Source organism: Melanostigma gelatinosum (assembly GCF_949748355.1).
Source record: "Melanostigma gelatinosum genome assembly, chromosome: 22".
NCBI lineage: Eukaryota > Metazoa > Chordata > Actinopteri > Perciformes > Zoarcidae > Melanostigma > Melanostigma gelatinosum.
In genome coordinates this window covers 12331548-12355886 of record NC_136655.1, presented here as the reverse complement: position 1 = coordinate 12355886, position 24339 = coordinate 12331548, and the positions used below count along the sequence as shown (strand labels likewise).

The 24339-nt window shown below is 45.2% G+C and overlaps 1 protein-coding gene and 1 pseudogene across 2 annotated transcripts; both read left to right on the top strand.

Annotated features, from left to right (window-relative positions):
- The first annotated feature begins 2692 nt into the window (after positions 1-2692).
- LOC306796114 (phenylserine dehydratase-like) lies at positions 2693-11888 on the top strand (annotated as a pseudogene). The gene is made up of 7 exons: positions 2693-2730; positions 3358-3502; positions 3651-3781; positions 3866-4115; positions 10994-11073; positions 11485-11672; positions 11786-11888. The product of its transcript is annotated as a phenylserine dehydratase-like (transcript).
- Positions 11889-14885: 2997 nt separating this feature from the next.
- LOC306796113 (phenylserine dehydratase-like) lies at positions 14886-22372 on the top strand (the record flags this gene model as incomplete). Its single annotated transcript, XM_079294890.1, is given in 9 exon segments — positions 14886-14923; positions 15551-15614; positions 15618-15695; positions 15844-15974; positions 16059-16239; positions 16242-16308; positions 21421-21500; positions 21969-22156; positions 22270-22372. Coding segments are annotated over 9 exon segments (930 nt in total).
- Between the last annotated feature and the right edge of the window lie 1967 nt (positions 22373-24339).

Genomic DNA, 24339 nt, shown 5'->3' with positions numbered 1-24339 from the left:
TGAGACCGACAGCCTTCCCTTGCGTCTGGCGGGGTTGGCGATAGGCAGCATCCTGCAGCAGAGCTTTTAAATATCTCTTCTTTCTTGATTTTCCATTTGAAAAATGGTTGATGCTCGACGCAGAGTAAGTGAGCAGTGAAGAGTCTGTCACGGGAGTTCAAGATCAGGACCCAACAGCAAGACTACAGGACACAGAATCTGGTAAAACAGATTTTATTTTACCAACATAAAGGACAGGAATGTGTGGAGCCCGTGGTCCGGCACAGGGTGCAGGCCGGATCGACTGTGTGATGTCCCGTGGATCGATACCGGAGAGGAGAGCAGGGGGAACACGGGTAACACACAACGGGTCAGACAGGGATCCTGACAGGTTGTTCACTTTACTCACGACTCGGATTGAGACCGACAGCATGTTTGCTGCAGGATTGTAAAACCTTTACGTCTGGCAGGACTGATAAAGCACCAGACAGCCTTCCCTTGCGTCTGGCGGGGTTGGCGATAGGCAGCATCCTGCAGCAGAGCTTTTAAATATCTCTTATTTCTTGATTTTCCATTTGAAAAATGGTTGATGCTGGACGCAGAGTAAGTGAGCAGTGAAGATTCTGTCACAGGAGTTCAAGATCAGGACCCAACAGCAAGACTACAGGACACAGAATCTGGTAAAACAGATTTTATTTGACCAACAAAAGTGATGGTGCCCCGTGAGCGGTTTAGGCTCTGCATCTCCTTCTCCACAGTTCTTCTCCGTGTGTTTCTTGGTCGGCCTCTTTTTCTTTTCCCTTCTGGTGTCCAATGTAAGGCTGTTCTTGTAATATCAGCAGGATATTTTCTCAACACATGTCCCATCCATCCCCATCTTCTGCTCATTAGTATGGTCTCCATGCATTCTTGTTGGCATTTGTCATACAGTTCTTTATTTGAAATGCTGTTTGGCCAGAAAATGTGCAGTATTCGTCTTAAACTCTTGGTGTGGAAGGTTGATAGTCTGTTGAGGTCTTCTTGTGTCATTCTGCAGCATTCAGAACCGTACAATAGGGTGGATAAAACACTGCTCTGATACAATTTAAGTTTGGTCTTGATGGCGTACTGCTGTGACCTCCAAATGTTGGCTTGTATCAGACAGAGGTATGGTAAAAATTACTAACGTTCTGAAAAGTTTTCCAAGTCTCTTTTACTCAGGTATCGATGGCTGTAACACAGGAAGCAACATCCTGGATCTCCTAGACAACAGAGACCAGAGGACCAGATGAGAAGGACGGATGACCACAGGACCAGATGAGAGCGGCGGTCGCCTTTCTTTCAGTGTATCAGTCATAAGATTCCATCATTGAACAATGTAAATGTTGTATTGTTGAGTTAAAAGTATTCATCTCTTGTGTTTGTGTCTCACAGGGCAGGACTCCTCTATGCTTTTTTTCTCACTCCTGGGGCAACTGAGAGTGGACGTCTTCCAAATCCATCATCCCAGGAAGACCCAGACCCACCACAGACCACTGAACCACTCTCAGCACCCCAGTGAGTCTGAGACCCAGCGAGTGACGTCCTCCCTGCCCCTCCCTGCCCCTCCCCTCCCCCCCCCCAGTAGTACAATACAAATAAATGTGACAAACTTTCAAAATGTGTCTTTGTATTTGAAACATCATATTTCTGATATAGTTAAAAAATATGACAGTGTGCAACAATTAATATACAATAAATATTGTGCAAGTGATCATTTTATATCTTCTTGATTTTCATTTGACTCAAAGGCTGTTAGTACTGTTAAGGATTGATAAATATAATATTACATGTTGATATAAATAAAACAGGGAAAGCTTTAGATTACTGCCCCAACGTGCAGCATAATTCTTCCCAATTTAATTATAACTAAATCATAAATAATTGAAATCTTTACTGATTGTTAACTAGTACAGAACTGATGACACATGTAGGTGCAAGGGAACAAGCTGTGACGTTAATGAATAAGGGGGAAACAATGTGGGAATGTAATTAATTCATATCATTATTATAATTTATATTTACATTTATGAATATATATATGTATGTATATAGGAGTGTGAATGACATAAAAAAGTTATTGATAAATACATTTTATTTACAAGAACTATAAATGATTGAAAATGAGTTATTTAACATAGCAACTGATTGAATTATTAACTCATTATTCATTTAGAAAAACGATATGATGAAAAAGAACTGTGAATGAATTGTTGAACATATGATTGAAAAACTGATTAAAACTAAAACCTTTACAGTATATTAATATCTGTATACAGTAATCCTTCTGAGCAGGCATCCTAGGCAGGAAACAGGAAGTCCTCTGTAGCGTAGGCCGTCTCATTTCGGAGACCGCATGGTCCAGCCTTCACGGTCCTCAAAGGACGCTGGGTCCTCCGAAGGATGCAGCCCCTGAATTGAGACACAGCTACTGACTCCAATACAGTGGCTCGGATCAAATGGTTCATCATCTGTATCGAGAGTGAAATGAACCCAACTTCTACTACTCTGGAGTTCAGGAATCAAATGAAACACCGTGCAACATTTTAATTGCAACTAACTGGTGGTGAAAATCATAGCTGCTCAACATCAGTGTCCGTTATTACAAAATGGAAAGAATATGACAACAAAACAAAGCTTAAAGAGAGGGCCAAACCCCAAGGACCAGACAAGGAGGACATTCATCAGAGAGGCAATGGAGAGTCCAAAGGTGACCGTTAATGAGCTGGAAAGGTCCACAGGGAGGACTTGAGTTTCTGTCCACAGGACCACTTTAAGCTGTTCGGTTCATTTGGTTGTTGTAAACAGATAGAAATGCTCCAGAACGCTTTAATTAGCAATGCCAGCTAGTGACATACAACACAGTGCAGAAGGGTTGGTGGACTGTCACTACACAAGTCCTGTTTCATGAATGGAGCATTTCTTCTTCTTTGTGTTGTTGAACAGCAGTTAGCACCAGCTGATGCGCTATACCACCGCCTTTGCATAACAGTATTATGTCAGTCAAATTCTGCATCATATTCTCCAAAACTAGTCTTGTTGAGCGGCAACGTTTGGAAACAATATGACAATATATGACAAGTCTTGTCTTTCATTTGAATTCCCACGATAATAAACAGTATAAATGGACCATGTTTACCCATATTTCTGTTCCATAAAACCATGATGAAACAAAATGCTTATTGTATTGATAAGTGTTGTTCACCTGCATCGGAAATGCTGACTTAAAGAAGTCTACTACGATCAGGTTGTGTTCGTAAATTGTATCCCATTATTCAATTTCATTTATCTTGTACAGCTCAATATCACAAATTTGCCTCAGAGGGCTTTATGATCTGTACACGTGACATCCTCTGTCAGGACCCTCGAATCGGTACAGGAACATGTCACCATGTCCGCCGGGAACTATGGGAAGTCTTTTGCGTACGCCTCGAAACAGTATGGGTCAAAGGGCAAGGTGGTGATGCCCGAAACGGCCCCCGTGTCCAGATCCACCCTGATACAGGTTAGAGGTTATCTGCCGACTGCCGAATCTACGCTGTGATTTGCTTTTTGTTGTTTGTAATTTGTTTTTTCTGCACCAATCTGAAAAAAGGGCAAATTATTTTAGTTGCAGTTAAGCCGCGTTTTAAAAGTATCACTCTCGTCCTCAGAGTTTCGGGGTGGAGGTGGAGCGAGTTCCCACCTCCTGTCTGATGAATGTGGTGAACCGCTGCGTTCAGGACGGCGACATGACCTTCCTGCACTCCTACGATGACCTGGATCTAATAGCAGGACACACCAGGTACGCTCAACGACTGACAGTGGAACAAGGAGGATTCAAACTTCTATTAGAGCAAAGTCTAAACCCGGGTTTGTGTGTGTCCAGTCTGGGTTTGGAGGTGCTGGAGGTGATCCCCGAGCCTGACGTGGTGGTGGTGTGCTGTGGTGGAGGGGGGCTGCTGGCCGGTGTGGCCGCTGCCATCAAACTGTCAGGCTGTGATAAGACCAGAATCTACGGTGTGGAACCAGATGGAGGTAAAACACGCAACAGTTTTAAAAAAAAGCATCAACTGCAGTTTTAGCAGTGGTCATGGACACCAAGAGCATCGCCTCAGGACTTGCACCACCTTTTGCAGGTATCATGTGCAAGTCATTTCTCTCAATCTTTCTGATTATCTTTCTGAGGATACTGATTGGCCGATAATTGGAGACATCGGTTGAATCTCCTGACTTAAAAATGGGTGTGACTGTGGCTGATTTCCATCCTATTGGAAACACACATTGCCTGGGAGATTTGTTGACAATGCTTGTGATCGGGTGAGCGAGTGTGCCTTTATGTTTCTTTAGAAAAATATTGTCTGGTTCACAGAGCCTGGTGGTAGCCTGGTGGTAGCTGGCATGCTACTGCTGGGGCCAGGGCCTAGCCCAGTTGTAGCTGGAATGCTACTGCCAGGGCCTGCGCTTAGCCTAGCGGCAGCTGGCATGCTACTGCTAGGGCCTGGGCCTAGCCCAGTTGTAGCTGGCATGCTAATGCTAGGGCCTAGCCTAGTTGTAGCTGGCATGCTACTGCTAGGACCTGGGCCTAGCCTAGTTGTAGCTGGCATGCTACTGCTCGGGCCTGGGCCTAGCCTAGTTGTAGCTGGCATGCTACTGCTAGGGCCTGGGCCTAGCCTAGTTGTAGCTGGCATGCTACTGCTAGGGCCTGGTCCTAGCCTAGTCGTAGCTGGCATGCTACTGCTAGGGCCTGGGCCCAGCCAGGTTGTAGTTGGCATGCTGATGATGGGGCCTTGGTGTAGCCTGGTGGTAGCTGGCATGCTACTGCCGGGGCCAGGGCCTAGCCCAGTTGTAGCTGGAATGCTACTGCCAGGGCCTGCGCTTAGCCTAGCGGCAGCTGGTATTCCTCTGCTAGGGCCTGGGCCTAGCCTAGTTGTAGCTGGCATGCTACTGCTAGGGCCTGGGCCTAGCCTAGTCGTAGCTGGCATGCTACTGCTAGGGCCTGGGCCTAGCCTAGTTGTAGCTGGCATGCTACTGCTAGGTCCTGGGCCCAGCCTAGTTGTAGCTGGCATGCTACTGCTAGGTCCTAGCCTAGTCGTAGCTGGCATGCTACTGCTAGGGCCTGGACCTAGCCTAGTCGTAGCTGGCATGCTACTGCTAGGTCCTGGGCCTAGCCTAGTTGTAGCTGGCATGCTACTGCTAGGTCCTGGGCCTAGCCTAGTCGTAGCTGGCATGCTACTGCTAGGGCCTGGGCCCAGCAGGTTGTAGTTGGTATGCTGCTACTTGAGTCTGGTATTATAGTGAGAGAGACTTTCTATGTTTTGTAAATGTTGGTGCGAATGTCTCTGTTTTCTGTCCAGGCTGCTGAATGAACAAAGGGACTTGGACCTGGGCCTGGAGGAGACAAGGATTGTGCTGCAAAAGAGCTGAAGTTTAGTATTCTGTCATTAAACATGTTGTAGTATAGTATGCCATAATAAATTATTATTTAGTGTGATATAAGTGTCAAAAACAATAAAAAAATGTATATTTTCAAAAAACGTCAAGGCAATTTATGCTATAAAAACAATCCTAAAAATATCATAGTATGGAGTGCCATTAGTATACGTCATAAAATAGTATCCCTGAAAAAAAACATTACAGTGTGGAATAGCATATATAGTATAGAATGCCATAAATAATGTCTGAGTATAATATCTCAGAAAACGATGTATGTATGTATGTGTATATATATAGCTTGCCAAAAAAGTCATACTAAATGATGTTTTCATTTTTCCATAAAATTTCATAAAAGGTGATAGTAAAGAATGCCATAGAAAATAGAATAGATTGTCACAAAAAAAAGAGGGGGGTCGATTGGTGCTCTGGTCACTGCTTTCTTCAAACGTTGAGGATTCAAACCCGGCCCTGGCGTCTTCTATTCACTACACCACGTATAGTTTGAGCTCACTACCTCCTGTCTTCTATCGCCCTTAGCTGTCAGATGTGACTTTTCTTTTTTTTTGTATTTCAAATCTGTTGTTTAAACAAAGTGGACCTTCCTGAAACTGTCTTTTTCCGACATACTATACTATGACTTTTTATTAACGTTTTATTAACTTCGGGACTGACAACTGATACATACCTTTAGTATTCTTTCATTTGTTTGTGGAAAAATTAAATGCTTTTCTTAGCAGCCAGCTTAATTGTCTTGACATTTTTTATTTTTTAAGAAATTCTATATTATGACTTTTTTCAAGAGAGAAGGTCATTGGGTGAGAGATTGCCCTCATGAAAGAGCAGGAGGACCGTTCAGTGCAGCACCACAACATCAGCAGCACCCAAGACCGGGACCATCTGGACCTCCTCCCATGAGACATCAACAGATGCACATGCTGTCACCAGGACCATGGGGAGGTTCAGTGTATAGCCAAGATACATAGATGGTTGCCATGTGATCCCTTACAGCAGAGATATCGAGGTGAAGGGGGGATATGGTAAGGTGTAAAACATTGTTTTGTAGATCCACATTTAGAATAGTTTCCATAAAGATGCTACTCAAAATTTTTGAGATTAATAACGTCATGATAAACCACAACTTTTGAATTTAAATACAGCAAAATCCAAGTCTAACTCAGTGATAGGTCCTAGTCTAGACTTGCTAGCTCTAGAAATTGAGAAATATACGGGAGCTCTAACTAACATGAGCCGAGTTTTGTTTTCTCAGGTGACAAACGCAGAAGCAGCAGCTGACGAAAGGAAGCAGCCTCCTGACGTGTCACCAGGCAGTCTGGTGTGGATAAAAGTCCACAAGCGCAGGTGGAGTGAACCAAGGTGGACCGGTCCATGGGAGGTAGTATTGGCAACCTCACTCACTGTACAGCAGCAAAGGTAACGAGTAAGACACTCGCAGAGACAGGATTGAACATCAAACAGGCAAAATTTGAAGCTAAAGACACCTCAAAAGAGGGGTTAGACAGTACTGAGAATGACGTTTCCCCCACAGTTTAAGCGAGGGCGTCCATTAGGACACTCTAGGTTCAGTGGGTTATGGAAGTCGGTAATTATTTTCTTCCTGACTTCAGCAGTTTCCCTCTTAGTATGGGGAATTAAAAACAGACAGGAACCAGAACACATGCATGACTACATCAAGATTCGAAATGTAGCCTCAGTAGCTAATCAAACCGATCTCCGACCACGTAGAGAGGCTTCTCTGACGACACTCACCTATGAAAATGTAACTCTCACTCTTACGTTCAAAGAAGGTACAACATCAACGGTCCAGTTTGACTTCTGTGAAGTAGTTTCCTGTCCCAAGTATGAACACACCTACGGTTGGATGACCAAAACCGTGTGCATCATAACTGACCAGTGTGGGCCCGCCACACATAAGTATGGTAAGCTGTTATCATATTATGACTGTGATTGTGAAGACTGGGGATGGGCAATGATGAACACAGGCGGCGAGGGTTTAGGAAAAGACCCCAGGCCTTAAAGACCGACTAAAGATGTTAAATGCCCCATCTTCTTATCACATGTGTAGAAAGGGGGTGGGTAGGTGTAATCCTTTAAGACTTACCTTAACAGACCCAAAATTGACTGACGGAGGACTTTACATAGTACAGGGTAAGGCAACTACTGATAGTCCTGCCCCACAAGGGCTCATTAGGATTATTGTTAAGCCTGCCAAAAAGATCATGGATGATCAGGTTCGACATACGACTGACTCAGAGAATGAGGTACCGGGGGTGGAAACTGGAATGGCGGATGGGAATTTATGGTGGGTACAATATACGGCTTCAAGTCAGAGAAGTACAGATTGTATTGTGTGTTCAGGACCGAGACCCTAGCAACACCAGTTCCTTCAAGATTTAGACCCCTAAGCCCTGAATTTAGTTGTGTTTTAACTCTGTTTACTGATGTTTCGGTAACGTTTTTAACGCCGTGTGACTGAAAAGCTATCAGTCCACGTGTGCTGGCCTGCTCCACTTTCATTGTGAGGAGATTTTCCCTCCACAATATCCATGGTGGAAGTGTGGGGAGACACTGAAAAAGCTGCGTTTTACACTCTAGGAGGAGCTCGCCATGCTTTTTTTAATGGAATATTCAGGTCATCGGGTCATACTTGCATTTACAATCTCACCCAGGAAGAGATGGGCGCTTGCATTCGAGTTACCTGATCTCATGATGGCTTTTTGGTCCCATTTTCTAACAAGGCCCTACTTGTAAAGGAAAAAGAGCTGAGACTTCGTCAACTAATCACCAAATAAATTCTTAATTGATTCATAGCTCGAGTAATTTTACAAGCAATATACCAGCTTCACAAATGTGCAGATATGAAAGAAAACTGGATATCTTTTATCTTTCAGCTGTTAGTTTGACACAACAACAAATTTGAACAGATGACTTTTGGCTGCATGAAACCATTTTCTGATATTTAAATGTGTTTATGTAACACCTGTCCCATGTAGCTATATAATATTATGTGAATCTGCTAGGTTGTAGTGGTACTATGGGCGGGGTCCTGGGTACAGTTGTAATCGTAATGGCGCGATTACCTGTTCTGATACATGAATATACTTATTCTTACAACTTTTGTTCCTTTATTATGAAAACTAAAATAACTGACGGTGCCTCCAATATAATTAAGTAAATAAAAGGTCTGTGCCTCTTAAGTCCTTTTATCTTGTGTTTTAAGTGTATTTTACCCCTTTTAACCAGCTCTTATCAAAACATGAATGTGATTGACTTTAACACATCAAATATACTTCAAAGGCATTAGAAAAACTGTTTGGCATTTATTACATGCGGTCATCCATATACTGTGCACCCACAGTCCCACACACACAATCAGAGTAACAGAAAAACCCTCGTTGCAGGCCTGAGTCGTGGTTTGGGAGCGTAGAGGCCTAAAAACTGTAATGGCCGCTTCACTTGTTCACACAAGCAATAAACAAAAAAGCATGTGCACGTTTGTCAGTACTCACGAATCCAAGGCATATTCAGAGGGGAAAGTGAGGGGAAGATGGGTAATGGATGGCAGGCAGGGCACAGAAGAAACAGCAGCAACAGTCTACAGCAGCTCACGCACACGCGGGAAACAGTTCTCCATTGTGGTCCCAAGGAGCTTTCCCGATCCTCACTTACAGTTGCAAACGTCCATCTCTTGAATCAGATAAATCAGCTACGCAACAAGTCCATACACTGGTGATGTTACGAGATGTGCCGACGCTTCGAAGCCTCACTGCCCGGCTGTACCACGTGACTGCTTCGGGAACTGGTTCAGATTTTGCCGGGAGGTTTGACAGCAATATAAACCCCTCAGGCTCCATTCAAAATGTGGGTTGTTGGTGGAGAGTTGCGGTCAGTTGAGCGTTTGGATAGTTTGGATAGCGTTTATATAGTTTGGAGAGTTTAGAGAGAGAGAGATAGTTTAATATGTATATATATTTACTTAATCTCTCTCTCTCTCTCTCGTTTCCAATACAGATTTGTTGTATTAGAATAAGCAGAGACGGGTTGTGTAATGTTTACAACTCACAGCTGTACTGAATGGTAATATAGCACTGAAAGATAAAATAAAAATAACTAGTATAAATCAAATAAATATATTATATTGTAAGCTATTGTGTTGAGCAGGTTAAGAAGCAGGGTTCCTGTATATGTGTTGTGTGCTTTTATTGTGAAGGAGGAGACGGAAGTAGAGGAAGAGGAAAGAGGTTCGGAGAGAGTGTGTGACGAGAAATAAAGTGGCTGCCGTCTTGGCGCTGAATGCAGAGCCCCGTGTCTGTTATTTTATTATTATCATAAAGTATATGCGCAACGTAAACCCTCGGCTACAATACATAAGAGAAAATAATTAATATTTCTCTATTTCTGTCTTGGCTAATCGCACGCACTCACACACGCACGCGTCACTGAATGCCATGGAAACGGACCTGACCGAGGTTACTTAAGGCCTCAGAACATTCGAATCCTCACTCTGCACTTGGACCTGAGCGTAAACAACTCTTGTACATACCGTGGAGAGCCTACTCTTTGAGTTTTTAACTTCTTGAGAAAAGCTACTTGTTACAAAACTTGTTGGAGAAACTGCTAGATCGCTACTTTCGTGGACAACAGAAGCGCCTGACGATCTTTGGCTGAAGCAAGAGCACCTGCGGGAAGTGTGCTGTGAGAGATGGCTCGTCCCTGTGCGGGTCAGTCAACTTTTACATTTATTTTAGCATTTTTCTTTTGATTCACCCTCTTCAAAGCATTTAAAGCATTCTCAGTTTAGAAATCAGTGAAAGGTGAACAGTTGACACTGTATTATCAGGCCTGTCGGAAACAGACACTCGTATAAACTGATTATTTGAGTGACATAATGTCTTAAATGTTGCGGGATGTCTGTGGAATGTGTTCACAACAGTGTAGATGTTTTATTAAACACAGTTATTTTGGTTTGAAGCCATCAAATCTTCCTATTTTAACATTAAAATGTATATTTCTGAAAACGGAACACTTTCATAAAATGCTAAATAAATGCTGAAGTTGGTAACCATGGTTACGTCCACACAAATGCAAAATATACGTCTTTGTCCAGAGCTCACGAGTACTCAACAGTCGTTAATTGACCTGCTGACTGACTGATTAGCAGCTGGAATCTGAATCCAGAGCAGAAACGTGTGAAAAGCCCGTTCGTAAAAGCGCGTGGCCAGCTGCTCCTCTCACCTACTCTGTTGTTTCGGACATATAATAATAACAGTAATAAGGATAATATCTATAACGACAGCAACAATATTTATTGCTTTTATCATTATTAATATAGTTGTGTTATGTGTTCAAACGAACAGAGGCAGAGCTGCACTGTGTTTGCTATAAATGTTTAAAGGTGAACCCTCTTGTGTGTTGGGGACTTTATGTGAGTTGTGTAGTACTGTACTGAGTTACTTTATGGCTCTGTCGTCTTTTCTAATTTGAACTTTGATTATTGCTTCATGTAATCCAGAAATATTTCATGTTATGAGAAATCCTGACAGTTTAAATGTTTCCCTCTCAGCTGGTGTCGACTACGTCGTGGAACGTCCTGCACAAGACGGCCTCCCTGAAGTCATCAGGATCCTCGACGACGATGACCAAGTATGTGATCTCCCAATCCTGATTTCTTGCGTTGTGGGTGGAGTTCAGGTGGAGCCAGGCGTGGTGGGTGGAGGTCAGGTGGAGCCAGGCGTGGTGGGTGGAGGTCAGGTGGAGCCAGGCGTGGTGGGTGGAGGTCAGGTGGAGCCAGGCGTGGTGGGTGGAGGTCAGGTGGAGCCAGGCGTGGTGGGTGGAGGTCAGGTGGAGCCAGGCGTGGTGGGTGGAGGTCAGGTGCAGCCAGGCGTGGTGGGTGGAGGTCAGGTGGAGCCAGGCGTGGTGGGTGGAGGTCAGGTGGAGCCAGGCGTGGTGGGTGGAGGTCAGGTGGAATGCCTCGTGTTGGGTGTACAAAATCAGAGGGGGCTCGTCGTTGTGGGTGACGCTGAGATGCTCCGCCATGTTCGCGAGTTGCTTCAGGTGGTCTTCAGGGACGATGAGGACGAGGAGGACGAGGACGGCAACGATTCCGGGTACGATGACTCCTGCGATGACCTGCCGGAAGTGGACGATGTGGAGGAAGATGATCATGAACAGGACCGTGTTCGTTTCGCTCGACGCTTTGATGTGGACCGTCCTCAAGATGCTCCGCCCCCAGTCCCCCAGAGGTCAGAAGAGTCCACCAAGAGGAGCAGGGAAGAGGACCACACGGAGCAGGCGAGTGTGAAGAGGCAGAGGACCGGTGAGGACGACCACGAGGACGCGACCCCCTCCACTTCAGGCCTCGGATCCTCCATGAAGAGGACCAGAGAAGAGGACGACAGGGAGTCGGCACCCTCCACTTCAGCCTTCGGTCCCCCCACAAAGAAGAGCCGGGCAGATGACTACAGATGGTCTCCAGAGTCTCCACCCTCCACTTCAGGCCTCAGCTTCCCCCCACCCAGAAGATACTGGCAGCCGGCTGAAGACAGCGACTCGGATTGAGACCGACAGCCTTCCCTTGCGTCTGGCGGGGTTGGCGATAGGCAGCATCCTGCAGCAGAGCTTTTAAATATCTCTTATTTCTTGATTTTCCATTTTCCGGATCGACACCGGAGAGGAGAGCAGGGGGAACACGGGTAACACACAACGGGTCAAACAGGGATCCTGACAGGTTGTTCACTTTACTCACGACTCGGATTGAGACCGACAGCCTTCCCTTGCGTCTGGCGGGGTTGGCGATAGGCAGCATCCTGCAGCAGAGCTTTTTAAGATCTCTTCTTTCTTGATTTTCCATTTGAAAAATGGTTGATGCTCGACGCAGAGTAAGTGAGCAGTGAAGAGTCTGTCACGGGAGTTCAAGATCAGGACCCAACAGCAAGACTACAGGACACAGAATCTGGTAAAACAGATTTTATTTGACCAACATAAAGGACAGGAATGTGTGGAGCCCGTGGTCCGGCACAGGGTGCAGGCCGGATCGACTGTGTGATGTCCCGTGGATCGATACCGGAGAGGAGAGCAGGGGGAACACGGGTAACACACAACGGGTCAGACAGGGATCCTGACAGGTTGTTCACTTTACTCACGACTCGGATTGAGACCGACAGCATGTTTGCTGCAGGATTGTAAAACCTTTACGTCTGGCAGGACTGATAAAGCACCAGACAGCCTTCCCTTGCGTCTGGCGGGGTTGGCGATAGGCAGCATCCTGCAGCAGAGCTTTTAAATATCTCTTATTTCTTGATTTTCCATTTGAAAAATGGTTGATGCTGGACGCAGAGTAAGTGAGCAGTGAAGATTCTGTCACGGGAGTTCAAGATCAGGACCCAACAGCAAGACTACAGGACACAGAATCTGGTAAAACAGATTTTATTTGACCAACAAAAGTGATGGTGCCCCGTGAGTGGTTTAGGCTCTGCATCTCCTTCTCCACAGTTCTTCTCCGTGTGTTTCTTGGTCGGCCTCTTTTTCTTTTCCCTTCTGGTGTCCAATGTAAGGCTGTTCTTGTAATATCAGCAGGATATTTTCTCAACACATGTCCCATCCATCCCCATCTTCTGCTCATTAGTATGGTCTCCATGCATTCTTGTTGGCATTTGTCATACAGTTCTTTATTTGAAATGCTGTTTGGCCAGAAAATGTGCAGTATTCGTCTTAAACTCTTGGTGTGGAAGGTTGATAGTCTGTTGAGGTCTTCTTGTGTCATTCTGCAGCATTCAGAACCGTACAATAGGGTGGATAAAACACTGCTCTGATACAATTTAAGTTTGGTCTTGATGGCGTACTGCTGTGACCTCCAAATGTTGGCTTGTATCAGACAGAGGTATGGTAAAAATTACTAACGTTCTGAAAAGTTTTCCAAGTCTCTTTTACTCAGGTATCGATGGCTGTAACACAGGAAGCAACATCCTGGATCTCCTAGACAACAGAGACCAGAGGACCAGATGAGAAGGACGGAGGACCAGATGAGAAGGACGGATGACCACAGGACCAGATGGAGAGCGGCGGTCGCCTTTCTTTCAGTGTATCAGTCATAAGATTCCATCATTGAACAATGTAAATGTTGTATCGTTGAGTTAAAAGTATTCATCTCTTGTGTTTGTGTCTCACAGGGCAGGACTCCTCTGTGCTTTTTTTCTCACTCCTGGGGCAACTGAGAGTGGACGTCTTCCAAATCCATCATCCCAGGAAGACCCAGACCCACCACAGACCACTGAACCACTCTCAGCACCCCAGTGAGTCTGAGACCCAGCGAGTGACGTCCTCCCTGCCCCTCCCTGCCCCCCCCCCCCCCCCCCCAGTAGCACAATACAAATAAATGTGACAAACTTTCAAAATGTGTCTTTGTATTTGAAACATCATATTTCTGATATAGTTCAAAAATATGACAGTGTACAACAATTAATATACAATAAATATAAATATATCTTCTTGATTTTCATTTGACTCAAAGGCTGTTAGTACTGTTAAGGATTGATAAATATAATATTACATGTTGATATAAATAAAACAGGGAAAGCTTTAGATTACTGCCCCAACGTGCAGCATAATTCTTCCCAATTTAATTATAACTAAATCATAAATAATTGAAATCTTTACTGATTGTTAACTAGTACAGAACTGATGACACATGTAGGTGCAAGGGAACAAGCTGTGACGTTAATGAATAAGGGGGAAACAATGTGGGAACGTAATTAATTCATATCATTATTATAATTTATATTTACATTTATGAATATATATATATGTATGTATATAGGAGTGTGAATGACATAAAAAAGTTATTGATAAATACATTTTATTTACAAGAACTATAAATGATTGAAAATGAGTTATTTAACATAGCAACTGATTGAATTATTAACTCATTATTCATTTAGAAAAACGATATGATGAAAAAGAACTGTGAATGAATTGTTGAACATATGATTGAAAAACTGATTAAAACTAAAACCGTTACAGTATATTAATATCTGTATACAGTAATCCTTCTGAGCAGGCATCCTAGGCAGGAAACAGGAAGTCCTCTGTAGCGTAGGCCGTCTCATTTCGGAGACCGCATGGTCCAGCCTTCACGGTCCTCAAAGGACGCTGGGTCCTCCGAAGGATGCAGCCCCTGAATTGAGACACAGCTACTGACTCCAATACAGTGGCTCGGATCAAATGGTTCATCATCTGTATCGAGAGTGAAATGAACCCAACTTCTACTACTCTGGAGTTCAGGAATTAAATGAAACACCGTGCAACATTTTAATTGCAACTAACTGGTGGTGAAAATCATAGCTGCTCAACATCAGTGTCCGTTATTACAAAATGGAAAGAATATGACAACAAAACTAAGCTTAAAGAGAGGGCCAAACCCCAAGGACCAGACAAGGAGGACATTCATCAGAGAGGCAATGGAGAGTCCAAAGGTGACCGTTAAAGAGCTGGAAAGGTCCACAGGGAGGACTTGAGTTTCTGTCCACGGGACCACTTTAAGCTGTTCGGTTCATTTGGTTGTTGTAAAAAGATAGAAAAGCTCCAGAACGCTTTAATTAGCAATGCCAGCTAGTGACATACAACACAGTGCAGAAGGGTTGGTGGACTGTCACTACACAAGTCCTGTTTCATGAATGGAGCATTTCTTCTTCTTTGTGTTGTTGAACAGCAGTTAGCACCAGCTGATGTGCTATACCACCGCCTTTGCATAACAGTATTATGTCAGTCAAATTCTGCATCATATTCCCCAAAACTAGTCTTGTTGAGCGGCAACGTTTGGAAACAATATGACAATATATGACAAGTCTTGTCCTTCATTTGAATTCCCACGATAATAAACAGTATAAATGGACCATGTTTACCCATATTTCTGTTCCATAAAACCATGATGAAACAAAATGCTTATTGTATTGATAAGTGTTGTTCACCTGCATCGGAAATGCTGACTTAAAGAAGTCTACTGCGATCAGGTTGTGTTCGTAAATTGTATCCCATTATTCAATTTAATTTATCTTGTACAGCTCAATATCACAAATTTGCCTCAGAGGGCTTTATGATCTGTACACGTGACATCCTCTGTCAGGACCCTCGAATCGGTACAGGAACATGTCACCATGTCCCCCGGGAACTATGGGAAGTCTTTTGCGTAGGCCTCGAAACACTATGGGTCAAAGGGCAAGGTGGTGATGCCCGAAACGGCCCCCGTGTCCAGATCCACCCTGATACAGGTTAGAGGTTATCTGCCGACTGCCGAATCTACGCTGTGATTTGCTTTTTGTTGTTTGTAATTTGTTTTTTCTGCACCAATCTGAAAAAAGGGCAAATTATTTTAGTTGCAGTTAAGCCGCGTTTTAAAAGTATCACTCTCGTCCTCAGAGTTTCGGGGTGGAGGTGGAGCGAGTTCCCACCTCCTGTCTGATGAATGTGGTGAACCGCTGCGTTCAGGACGGCGACATGACCTTCCTGCACTCCTACGATGACCTGGATCTAATAGCAGGACACACCAGGTACGCTCAACGGCTGACAGTGGAACAAGGAGGATTCAAACTTCTATTAGAGCAAAGTCTAAACCCGGGTTTGTGTGTGTCCAGTCTGGGTTTGGAGGTGCTGGAGGTGATCCCCGAGCCTGACGTGGTGGTGGTGTGCTGTGGTGGAGGGGGGCTGCTGGCCGGTGTGGCCGCTGCCATCAAACTGTCAGGCTGTGATAAGACCAGAATCTACGGTGTGGAACCAGATGGAGGTAAAACACGCAACAGTTTAAAAAAAAAGCATCACCTGCAGTTTTAGCAGTGGTCATGGACACCAAGAGCATCGCCTCAGGACTTGCACCACCTTTTGCAGGTATCATGTGCAAGTCATTTCTCTCAATCTTTCTGATTATCTTTCTGAGGATACTGATTGGCCGATAATTGGAGACATCGGTTGAATCTCCTGACTTAAAAATGGGTGTGACTGTGGCTGATTTCCATCCTTTTGGAAACACACATTGCCTGGGAGATTTGTTGACAATGCTTGTGATCGGGTGAGCGAGTGTGCCTTTATGTTTCTTTAGAAAAATATTGTCTGATTCACAGAGCCTGGTGGTAGCCTGGTGGTAGCTGGCATGCTACTGCTGGGGCCAGGGCCGAGCCCAGTTGTAGCTGGAATGCTACTGCCAGGGCCTGCGCTTAGCCTAGCGGCAGCTGGCATGCTACTGCTAGGGCCTGGGCCTAGCCTAGTTGTAGCTGGCATGCTACTGCTAGGGCCTGGGCCTAGCCTAGTCGTAGCTGGCATGCTACTGCTAGGGCCTGGGCCTAGCCCAGTTGTAGCTGGCATGCTAATGCTAGGGCCTAGCCTAGTTGTAGCTGGCATGCTACTGCTCGGGCCTGGGCCTAGCCTAGTTGTAGCTGGCATGCTACTGCTAGAGCCTGGGCCTAGCCTAGTCGTAGCTGGCATGCTACTGCTAGGGCCTGGGCCTAGCCTAGTTGTAGCTGGCATGCTACTGCTAGGACCTGGGCCTAGCCTAGTCGTAGCTGGCATGCTACTGCTAGGGCCTGGGCCTAGCCTAGTTGTAGCTGGCATGCTACTGCTAGGTCCTGGGCCCAGCCTAGTTGTAGCTGGCATGCTACTGCTAGGTCCTAGCCTAGTCGTAGCTGGCATGCTACTGCTAGGGCCTGGACCTAGCCTAGTCGTAGCTGGCATGCTACTGCTAGGGCCTGGGCCTAGCCTAGTTGTAGCTGGCATGCTACTGCTAGGTCCTGGGCCTAGCCTAGTCGTAGCTGGCATGCTACTGCTAGGGCCTGGGCCTAGCCTAGTTGTAGCTGGCATGCTACTGCTAGGTCCTGGGCCCAGCCTAGTTATAGCTGGCATGCTACTGCTAGGTCCTAGCCTAGTCGTAGCTGGCATGCTACTGCTAGGGCCTGGACCTAGCCTAGTCGTAGCTGGCATGCTACTGCTAGGGCCTGGGCCTAGCCTAGTTGTAGCTGGCATGCTACTGCTAGGACCTGGGCCTAGCCTAGTCGTAGCTGGCATGCTACTGCTAGGCTCTGGGCCTAGCCTAGTTGTAGCTGGCATGCTACTGCTAGGTCCTGGGCCCAGCCTAGTTGTAGCTGGCATGCTACTGCTAGGTCCTAGCCTAGTCGTAGCTGGCATGCTACTGCTAGGGCCTGGACCTAGCCTAGTCGTAGCTGGCATGCTACTGCTAGGGCCTGGGCCTAGCCTAGTTGTAGCTGGCATGCTACTGCTAGGTCCTGGGCCTAGCCTAGTCGTAGCTGGCATGCTACTGCTAGGGCCTGGGCCCAGCAGGTTGTAGTTGGTATGCTGCTACTTGGGTCTGGTATTATAGTGAGAGAGACTTTCTATGTTTTGTAAATGTTGGTGCGAATGTCTCTGTTTTCTGTCCAGGCTGCTGAATGAACAAAGGGACTTGAACCTGGGCCTGGAGGAGACAAGGATTGTGCTGCAAAAGAGCTGAAGTTTAGTATTCTGTCATTAAACATGTTGTAGTATAGTATGCCATAATAAATTATTATTTAGTGTGATACAAGTGTCAAAAACAATAAAAAAATGTATATTTTCAAAAAACATCATGGCAATTTATGCTATAAAAACAAACAATAGAAATTGAGATAGACGGGAGGGGAGGAGTCGCGAACGAATATGTGGGCGGAGTTAGAAGTGTTTTTTCTGCCTCTTCAGCATGTGGTCCCCAGCGACAGCTGTGTCTCATGGGACCAGAGGTAGTTTTTTTTCCAAAGTGGGTTAATATTGTAATATTTCATAAGAGTATGTACTCTAATGTTTAACTGTAATCATACTTGCATCAGTGTAATTAAATTCCTTTTAACTGTAAACCAGTTTCAGTAACGTTTTTAGCGCCGTGTGACTGAAAAGCTATCAGTCCACGTGTGCTGGCCTGCTCCACTTTCATTGTGAGGAGATTTTCCCTCCACAATATCCATGGTGGAAGTGTGGGGAGACACTGAAAAAGCTGCATTTTACACTCTAGGAGGAGCTCGCCATGCTTTTTTTAATGGAATATTCAGGTCATCGGGTCATACTTGCATTTACAATCTCACCCAGGAAGAGATGGGCGCTTGCATTCGAGTTACCTGATCTCATGATGGCTTTTTGGTCCCATTTTCTAACAAGGCCCTACTTGTAAAGGAAAAAGAGCTGAGACTTCGTCAATTAATCACCAAATAAATTCTTAATTGATTCATAGCTCGAGTAATTTTACAAGCAATATACCAGCTTCACAAATGTGCAGATATGAAAGAAAACTGGATATCTTTTATCTTTCAGCTGTTAGTTTGACACAACAACAAATTTGAACAGATGACTTTTGGCTGCATGAAACCATTTTCTGATATTTAAATGTGTTTATGTAACACCCGTCCCATGTAGCTATATAATATTATGTGAATCTGCTAGGTTGTAGTGGTACTATGGGCAGGGTCCTGGGTACAGTTGTAATCGTAATGGCGCGATTACCTGTTCTGATACATGAATATACTTATTCTTACAACTTTTGTTCCTTTATTATGAAAACTAAAATAACTGACGGTGCCTCCAATATAATTAAGTAAATAAAAGGTCTGTGCCTCTTAAGTCCTTTTATCTTGTGTTTTAAGTGTATTTTACCCCTTTTAACCAGCTCTTATCAAAACATGAATGTGATTGACTTTAACACATCAAATATACTTCAAAGGCATTAGAAAAACTGTTTGGCATTTATTACATGCGGTCATCCATATACTGTGCACCCACAGTCCCACACACACAATCAGAGTAACAGAAAAACCCTCTTTGCAGGCCTGAGTCGTGGTTTGGGAGCGTAGAGGCCTAAAAACTGTAATGGCCGCTTCACTTGTTCACACAAGCAATAAACAAAAAAGCACGTGCACGTTTGTCAGTACTCACGAATCCAAGGCATATTCAGAGGGGAAAGTGAGGGGAAGATGGGTAATGGATGGCAGGCAGGGCACAGAAGAAACAGCAGCAACAGTCTACAGCAGCTCACACACACGCGGGAAACAGTTCTCCATTGTGGTCCCAAGGAGCTTTCCCGATCCTCACTTACAGTTGCAAACGTCCATCTCCTGAATCAGATAAATCAGCTACGCAACAAGTCCATACACTGGTGATGTTACGAGATGTGCCGACGCTTCGAAGCCTCACTGCCCGGCTGTACCACGTGACTGCTTCGGGAAGTGGTTCAGATTTTGCCGGGAGGTTTGACAGCAATATAAACCCCTCAGGCTCCATTCAAAATGTGGGTTGTTGGTGGAGAGTTGCAGTCAGTTGAGAGTTTGGATAGTTTGGATAGCGTTTATATAGTTTGGAGAGTTTAGAGAGAGAGAGATAGTTTAATATGTATATATATTTACTTAATCTCTCTCTCTCTCTCTCTCTCGTTTCCAATACAGATTTGTTGTATTAGAATAAGCAGAGACGGGTTGTGTAATGTTTACAACTCACAGCTGTACTGAATGGTAATATAGCACTGAAAGATAAAATAAAAATAACTAGTATAAATCAAATGAATATATTATATTGTAAGCTATTGTGTTGAGCAGGTTAAGAAGCAGGGTTCCTGTATATGTGTTGTGTGCTTTTATTGTGAAGGAGGAGACGGAAGTAGAGGAAGAGGAAAGAGGTTCGGAGAGAGTGTGTGACGAGAAATAAAGTGGCTGCCGTCTTGGCGCTGAATGCAGAGCCCGTGTCTGTTATTTTATTATTATCATAAAGTATAGGCGCAACGTAAACCCTCGGCTACAATACATAAGAGAAAATAATTAATATTTCTCTATTTCTGTCTTGGCTAATCACACGCACGCACTCACACACGCACGCGTCACTGAATGCCATGGAAACGGACCTGACCGAGGTTACTTAAGGCCTCAGAACATTCGAATCCTCACTCTGCACTTGGACCTGAGCGTAAACAACTCTTGTACATACCGTGGAGAGCCTACTCTTTGAGTTTTTAACTTATTGAGAAAAGCTACTTGTTACAAAACTTGTTGGAGAAACTGCTAGATCGCTACTTTCGTGGACAACAGAAGCGCCTGACGATCTTTGGCTGAAGCAAGAGCACCTGCGGGAAGTGTGCTGTGAGAGATGGCTCGTCCCTGTGCGGGTCAGTCAACTTTTACATTTATTTTAGCATTTTTCTTTTGATTCACCCCCTTCAAAGCATTTAAAGCATTCTCAGTTTAGAAATCAGTGAAAGGTGAACAGTTGACACTGTATTATCAGGCCTGTCGGAAACAGACACTCGTATAAACTGATTATTTGAGTGACATAATGTCTTAAATGTTGCGGTATGTCTGTGGAATGTGTTCACAACAGTGTAGATGTTTTATTAAACACAGTTATTTTGGTTTGAAGCCATAAAATCTTCCTATTTTAACATTAAAATGTATATTTCTGAAAACGGAACACTTTCATAAAATGCTAAATAAATGCTGAAGTTGGTAACCATGGTTACGTCCACACAAATGCAAAATATACGTCTTTGTCCGAGTACTCAACAGTCGTTAATTGACCTGCTGACTGACTGATTAACAGCTGGAATCTGAATCCAGAGCAGAAACGTGTGAAAAGCCCGTTCGTAAAAGCGCGTGGCCAGCTGCTCCTCTCACCTACTCTGTTGTTTCGGACATATAATAATAACAGTAATAAGGATAATATCTATAACGACAGCAACAATATTTATTGCTTTTATCATTATTAATATAGTTGTGTTATGTGTTCAAACGAACAGAGGCAGAGCTGCACTGTGTTTGCTATAAATGTTTAAAGGTGAACCTTCTTGTGTGTTGGGGACTTTATGTGAGTTGTGTAGTACTGTACTGAGTTACTTTATGGCTCTGTCGTCTTTTCTAATTTGAACTTTGATTATTGCTTCATGTAATCCAGAAATATTTCATGTTATGAGAAATCCTGACAGTTTAAATGTTTCCCTCTCAGCTGGTGTCGACTACGTCGTGGAACGTCCTGCACAAGACGGCCTCCCTGAAGTCATCAGGATCCTCGACGACGATGACCAAGTATGTGATCTCCCAATCCTGATTTCTTGCGTTGTGGGTGGAGTTCAGGTGGAGCCAGGCGTGGTGGGTGGAGGTCAGGTGGAGCCAGGCGTGGTGGGTGGAGGTCAGGTGGAGCCAGGCGTGGTGGGTGGAGGTCAGGTGGAGCCAGGCGTGGTGGGTGGAGGTCAGGTGGAGCCAGGCGTGGTGGGTGGAGGTCAGGTGGAGCCAGGCGTGGTGGGTGGAGGTCAGGTGGAGCCAGGCGTGGTGGGTGGAGGTCAGGTGGAGCCAGGCGTGGTGGGTGGAGGTCAGGTGCAGCCAGGCGTGGTGGGTGGAGGTCAGGTGCAGCCCGGCGTGGTGGGTGGAGGTCAGGTGGAGCCAGTGTTGGTTCGCGATCAGTTGGAATGCCTCGTGTTGGGTGTACAAAATCAGAGGGGGCTCGTCGTTGTGGGTGACGCTGAGATGCTCCGCCATGTTCGCGAGTTGCTTCAGGTGGTCTTCAGGGACGATGAGGACGAGGAGGACGAGGACGGCAACGATTCCGGGTACGATGACTCCTGCGATGACCTGCCGGAAGTGGACGATGTGGAGGAAGATGATCATGAACAGGACCGTGTTCGTTTCGCTCGACGCTTTGATGTGGACCGTCCTCAAGATGCTCCGCCCCCAGTCCCCCAGAGGTCAGAAGAGTCCACCAAGAGGAGCAGGGAAGAGGACCACACGGAGCAGGCGAGTGTGAAGAGGCAGAGGACCGGTGAGGACGACCACGAGGACGCGACCCCCTCCACTTCAGGCCTCGGATCCTCCATGAAGAGGACCAGAGAAGAGGACGACAGGGAGTCGGCACCCTCCACTTCAGCCTTCGGTCCCCCCACAAAGAAGAGCCGGGCAGATGACTACATATGGTCTCCAGAGTCTCCACCCTCCACTTCAGGCCTCAGCTTCCCCCCACCCAGAAGATACTGGCAGCCGGCTGAAGACAGCGACTCGGATTGAGACCGACAGCCTTCCCTTGCGTCTGGCGGGGTTGGCGATAGGCAGCATCCTGCAGCAGAGCTTTTAAATATCTCTTCTTTCTTGATTTTCCATTTGAAAAATGGTTGATGCTCGACGCAGAGTAAGTGAGCAGTGAAGAGTCTGTCACGGGAGTTCAAGATCAGGACCCAACAGCAAGACTACAGGACACAGAATCTGGTAAAACAGATTTTATTTTACCAACATAAAGGACAGGAATGTGTGGAGCCCGTGGTCCGGCACAGGGTGCAGGCCGGATCGACTGTGTGATGTCCCGTGGATCGATACCGGAGAGGAGAGCAGGGGGAACACGGGTAACACACAACGGGTCAGACAGGGATCCTGACAGGTTGTTCACTTTACTCACGACTCGGATTGAGACCGACAGCATGTTTGCTGCAGGATTGTAAAACCTTTACGTCTGGCAGGACTGATAAAGCACCAGACAGCCTTCCCTTGCGTCTGGCGGGGTTGGCGATAGGCAGCATCCTGCAGCAGAGCTTTTAAATATCTCTTATTTCTTGATTTTCCATTTGAAAAATGGTTGATGCTGGACGCAGAGTAAGTGAGCAGTGAAGATTCTGTCACAGGAGTTCAAGATCAGGACCCAACAGCAAGACTACAGGACACAGAATCTGGTAAAACAGATTTTATTTGACCAACAAAAGTGATGGTGCCCCGTGAGCGGTTTAGGCTCTGCATCTCCTTCTCCACAGTTCTTCTCCGTGTGTTTCTTGGTCGGCCTCTTTTTCTTTTCCCTTCTGGTGTCCAATGTAAGGCTGTTCTTGTAATATCAGCAGGATATTTTCTCAACACATGTCCCATCCATCCCCATCTTCTGCTCATTAGTATGGTCTCCATGCATTCTTGTTGGCATTTGTCATACAGTTCTTTATTTGAAATGCTGTTTGGCCAGAAAATGTGCAGTATTCGTCTTAAACTCTTGGTGTGGAAGGTTGATAGTCTGTTGAGGTCTTCTTGTGTCATTCTGCAGCATTCAGAACCGTACAATAGGGTGGATAAAACACTGCTCTGATACAATTTAAGTTTGGTCTTGATGGCGTACTGCTGTGACCTCCAAATGTTGGCTTGTATCAGACAGAGGTATGGTAAAAATTACTAACGTTCTGAAAAGTTTTCCAAGTCTCTTTTACTCAGGTATCGATGGCTGTAACACAGGAAGCAACATCCTGGATCTCCTAGACAACAGAGACCAGAGGACCAGATGAGAAGGACGGATGACCACAGGACCAGATGAGAGCGGCGGTCGCCTTTCTTTCAGTGTATCAGTCATAAGATTCCATCATTGAACAATGTAAATGTTGTATTGTTGAGTTAAAAGTATTCATCTCTTGTGTTTGTGTCTCACAGGGCAGGACTCCTCTATGCTTTTTTTCTCACTCCTGGGGCAACTGAGAGTGGACGTCTTCCAAATCCATCATCCCAGGAAGACCCAGACCCACCACAGACCACTGAACCACTCTCAGCACCCCAGTGAGTCTGAGACCCAGCGAGTGACGTCCTCCCTGCCCCTCCCTGCCCCTCCCCTCCCCCCCCCCCAGTAGTACAATACAAATAAATGTGACAAACTTTCAAAATGTGTCTTTGTATTTGAAACATCATATTTCTGATATAGTTAAAAAATATGACAGTGTGCAACAATTAATATACAATAAATATTGTGCAAGTGATCATTTTATATCTTCTTGATTTTCATTTGACTCAAAGGCTGTTAGTACTGTTAAGGATTGATAAATATAATATTACATGTTGATATAAATAAAACAGGGAAAGCTTTAGATTACTGCCCCAACGTGCAGCATAATTCTTCCCAATTTAATTATAACTA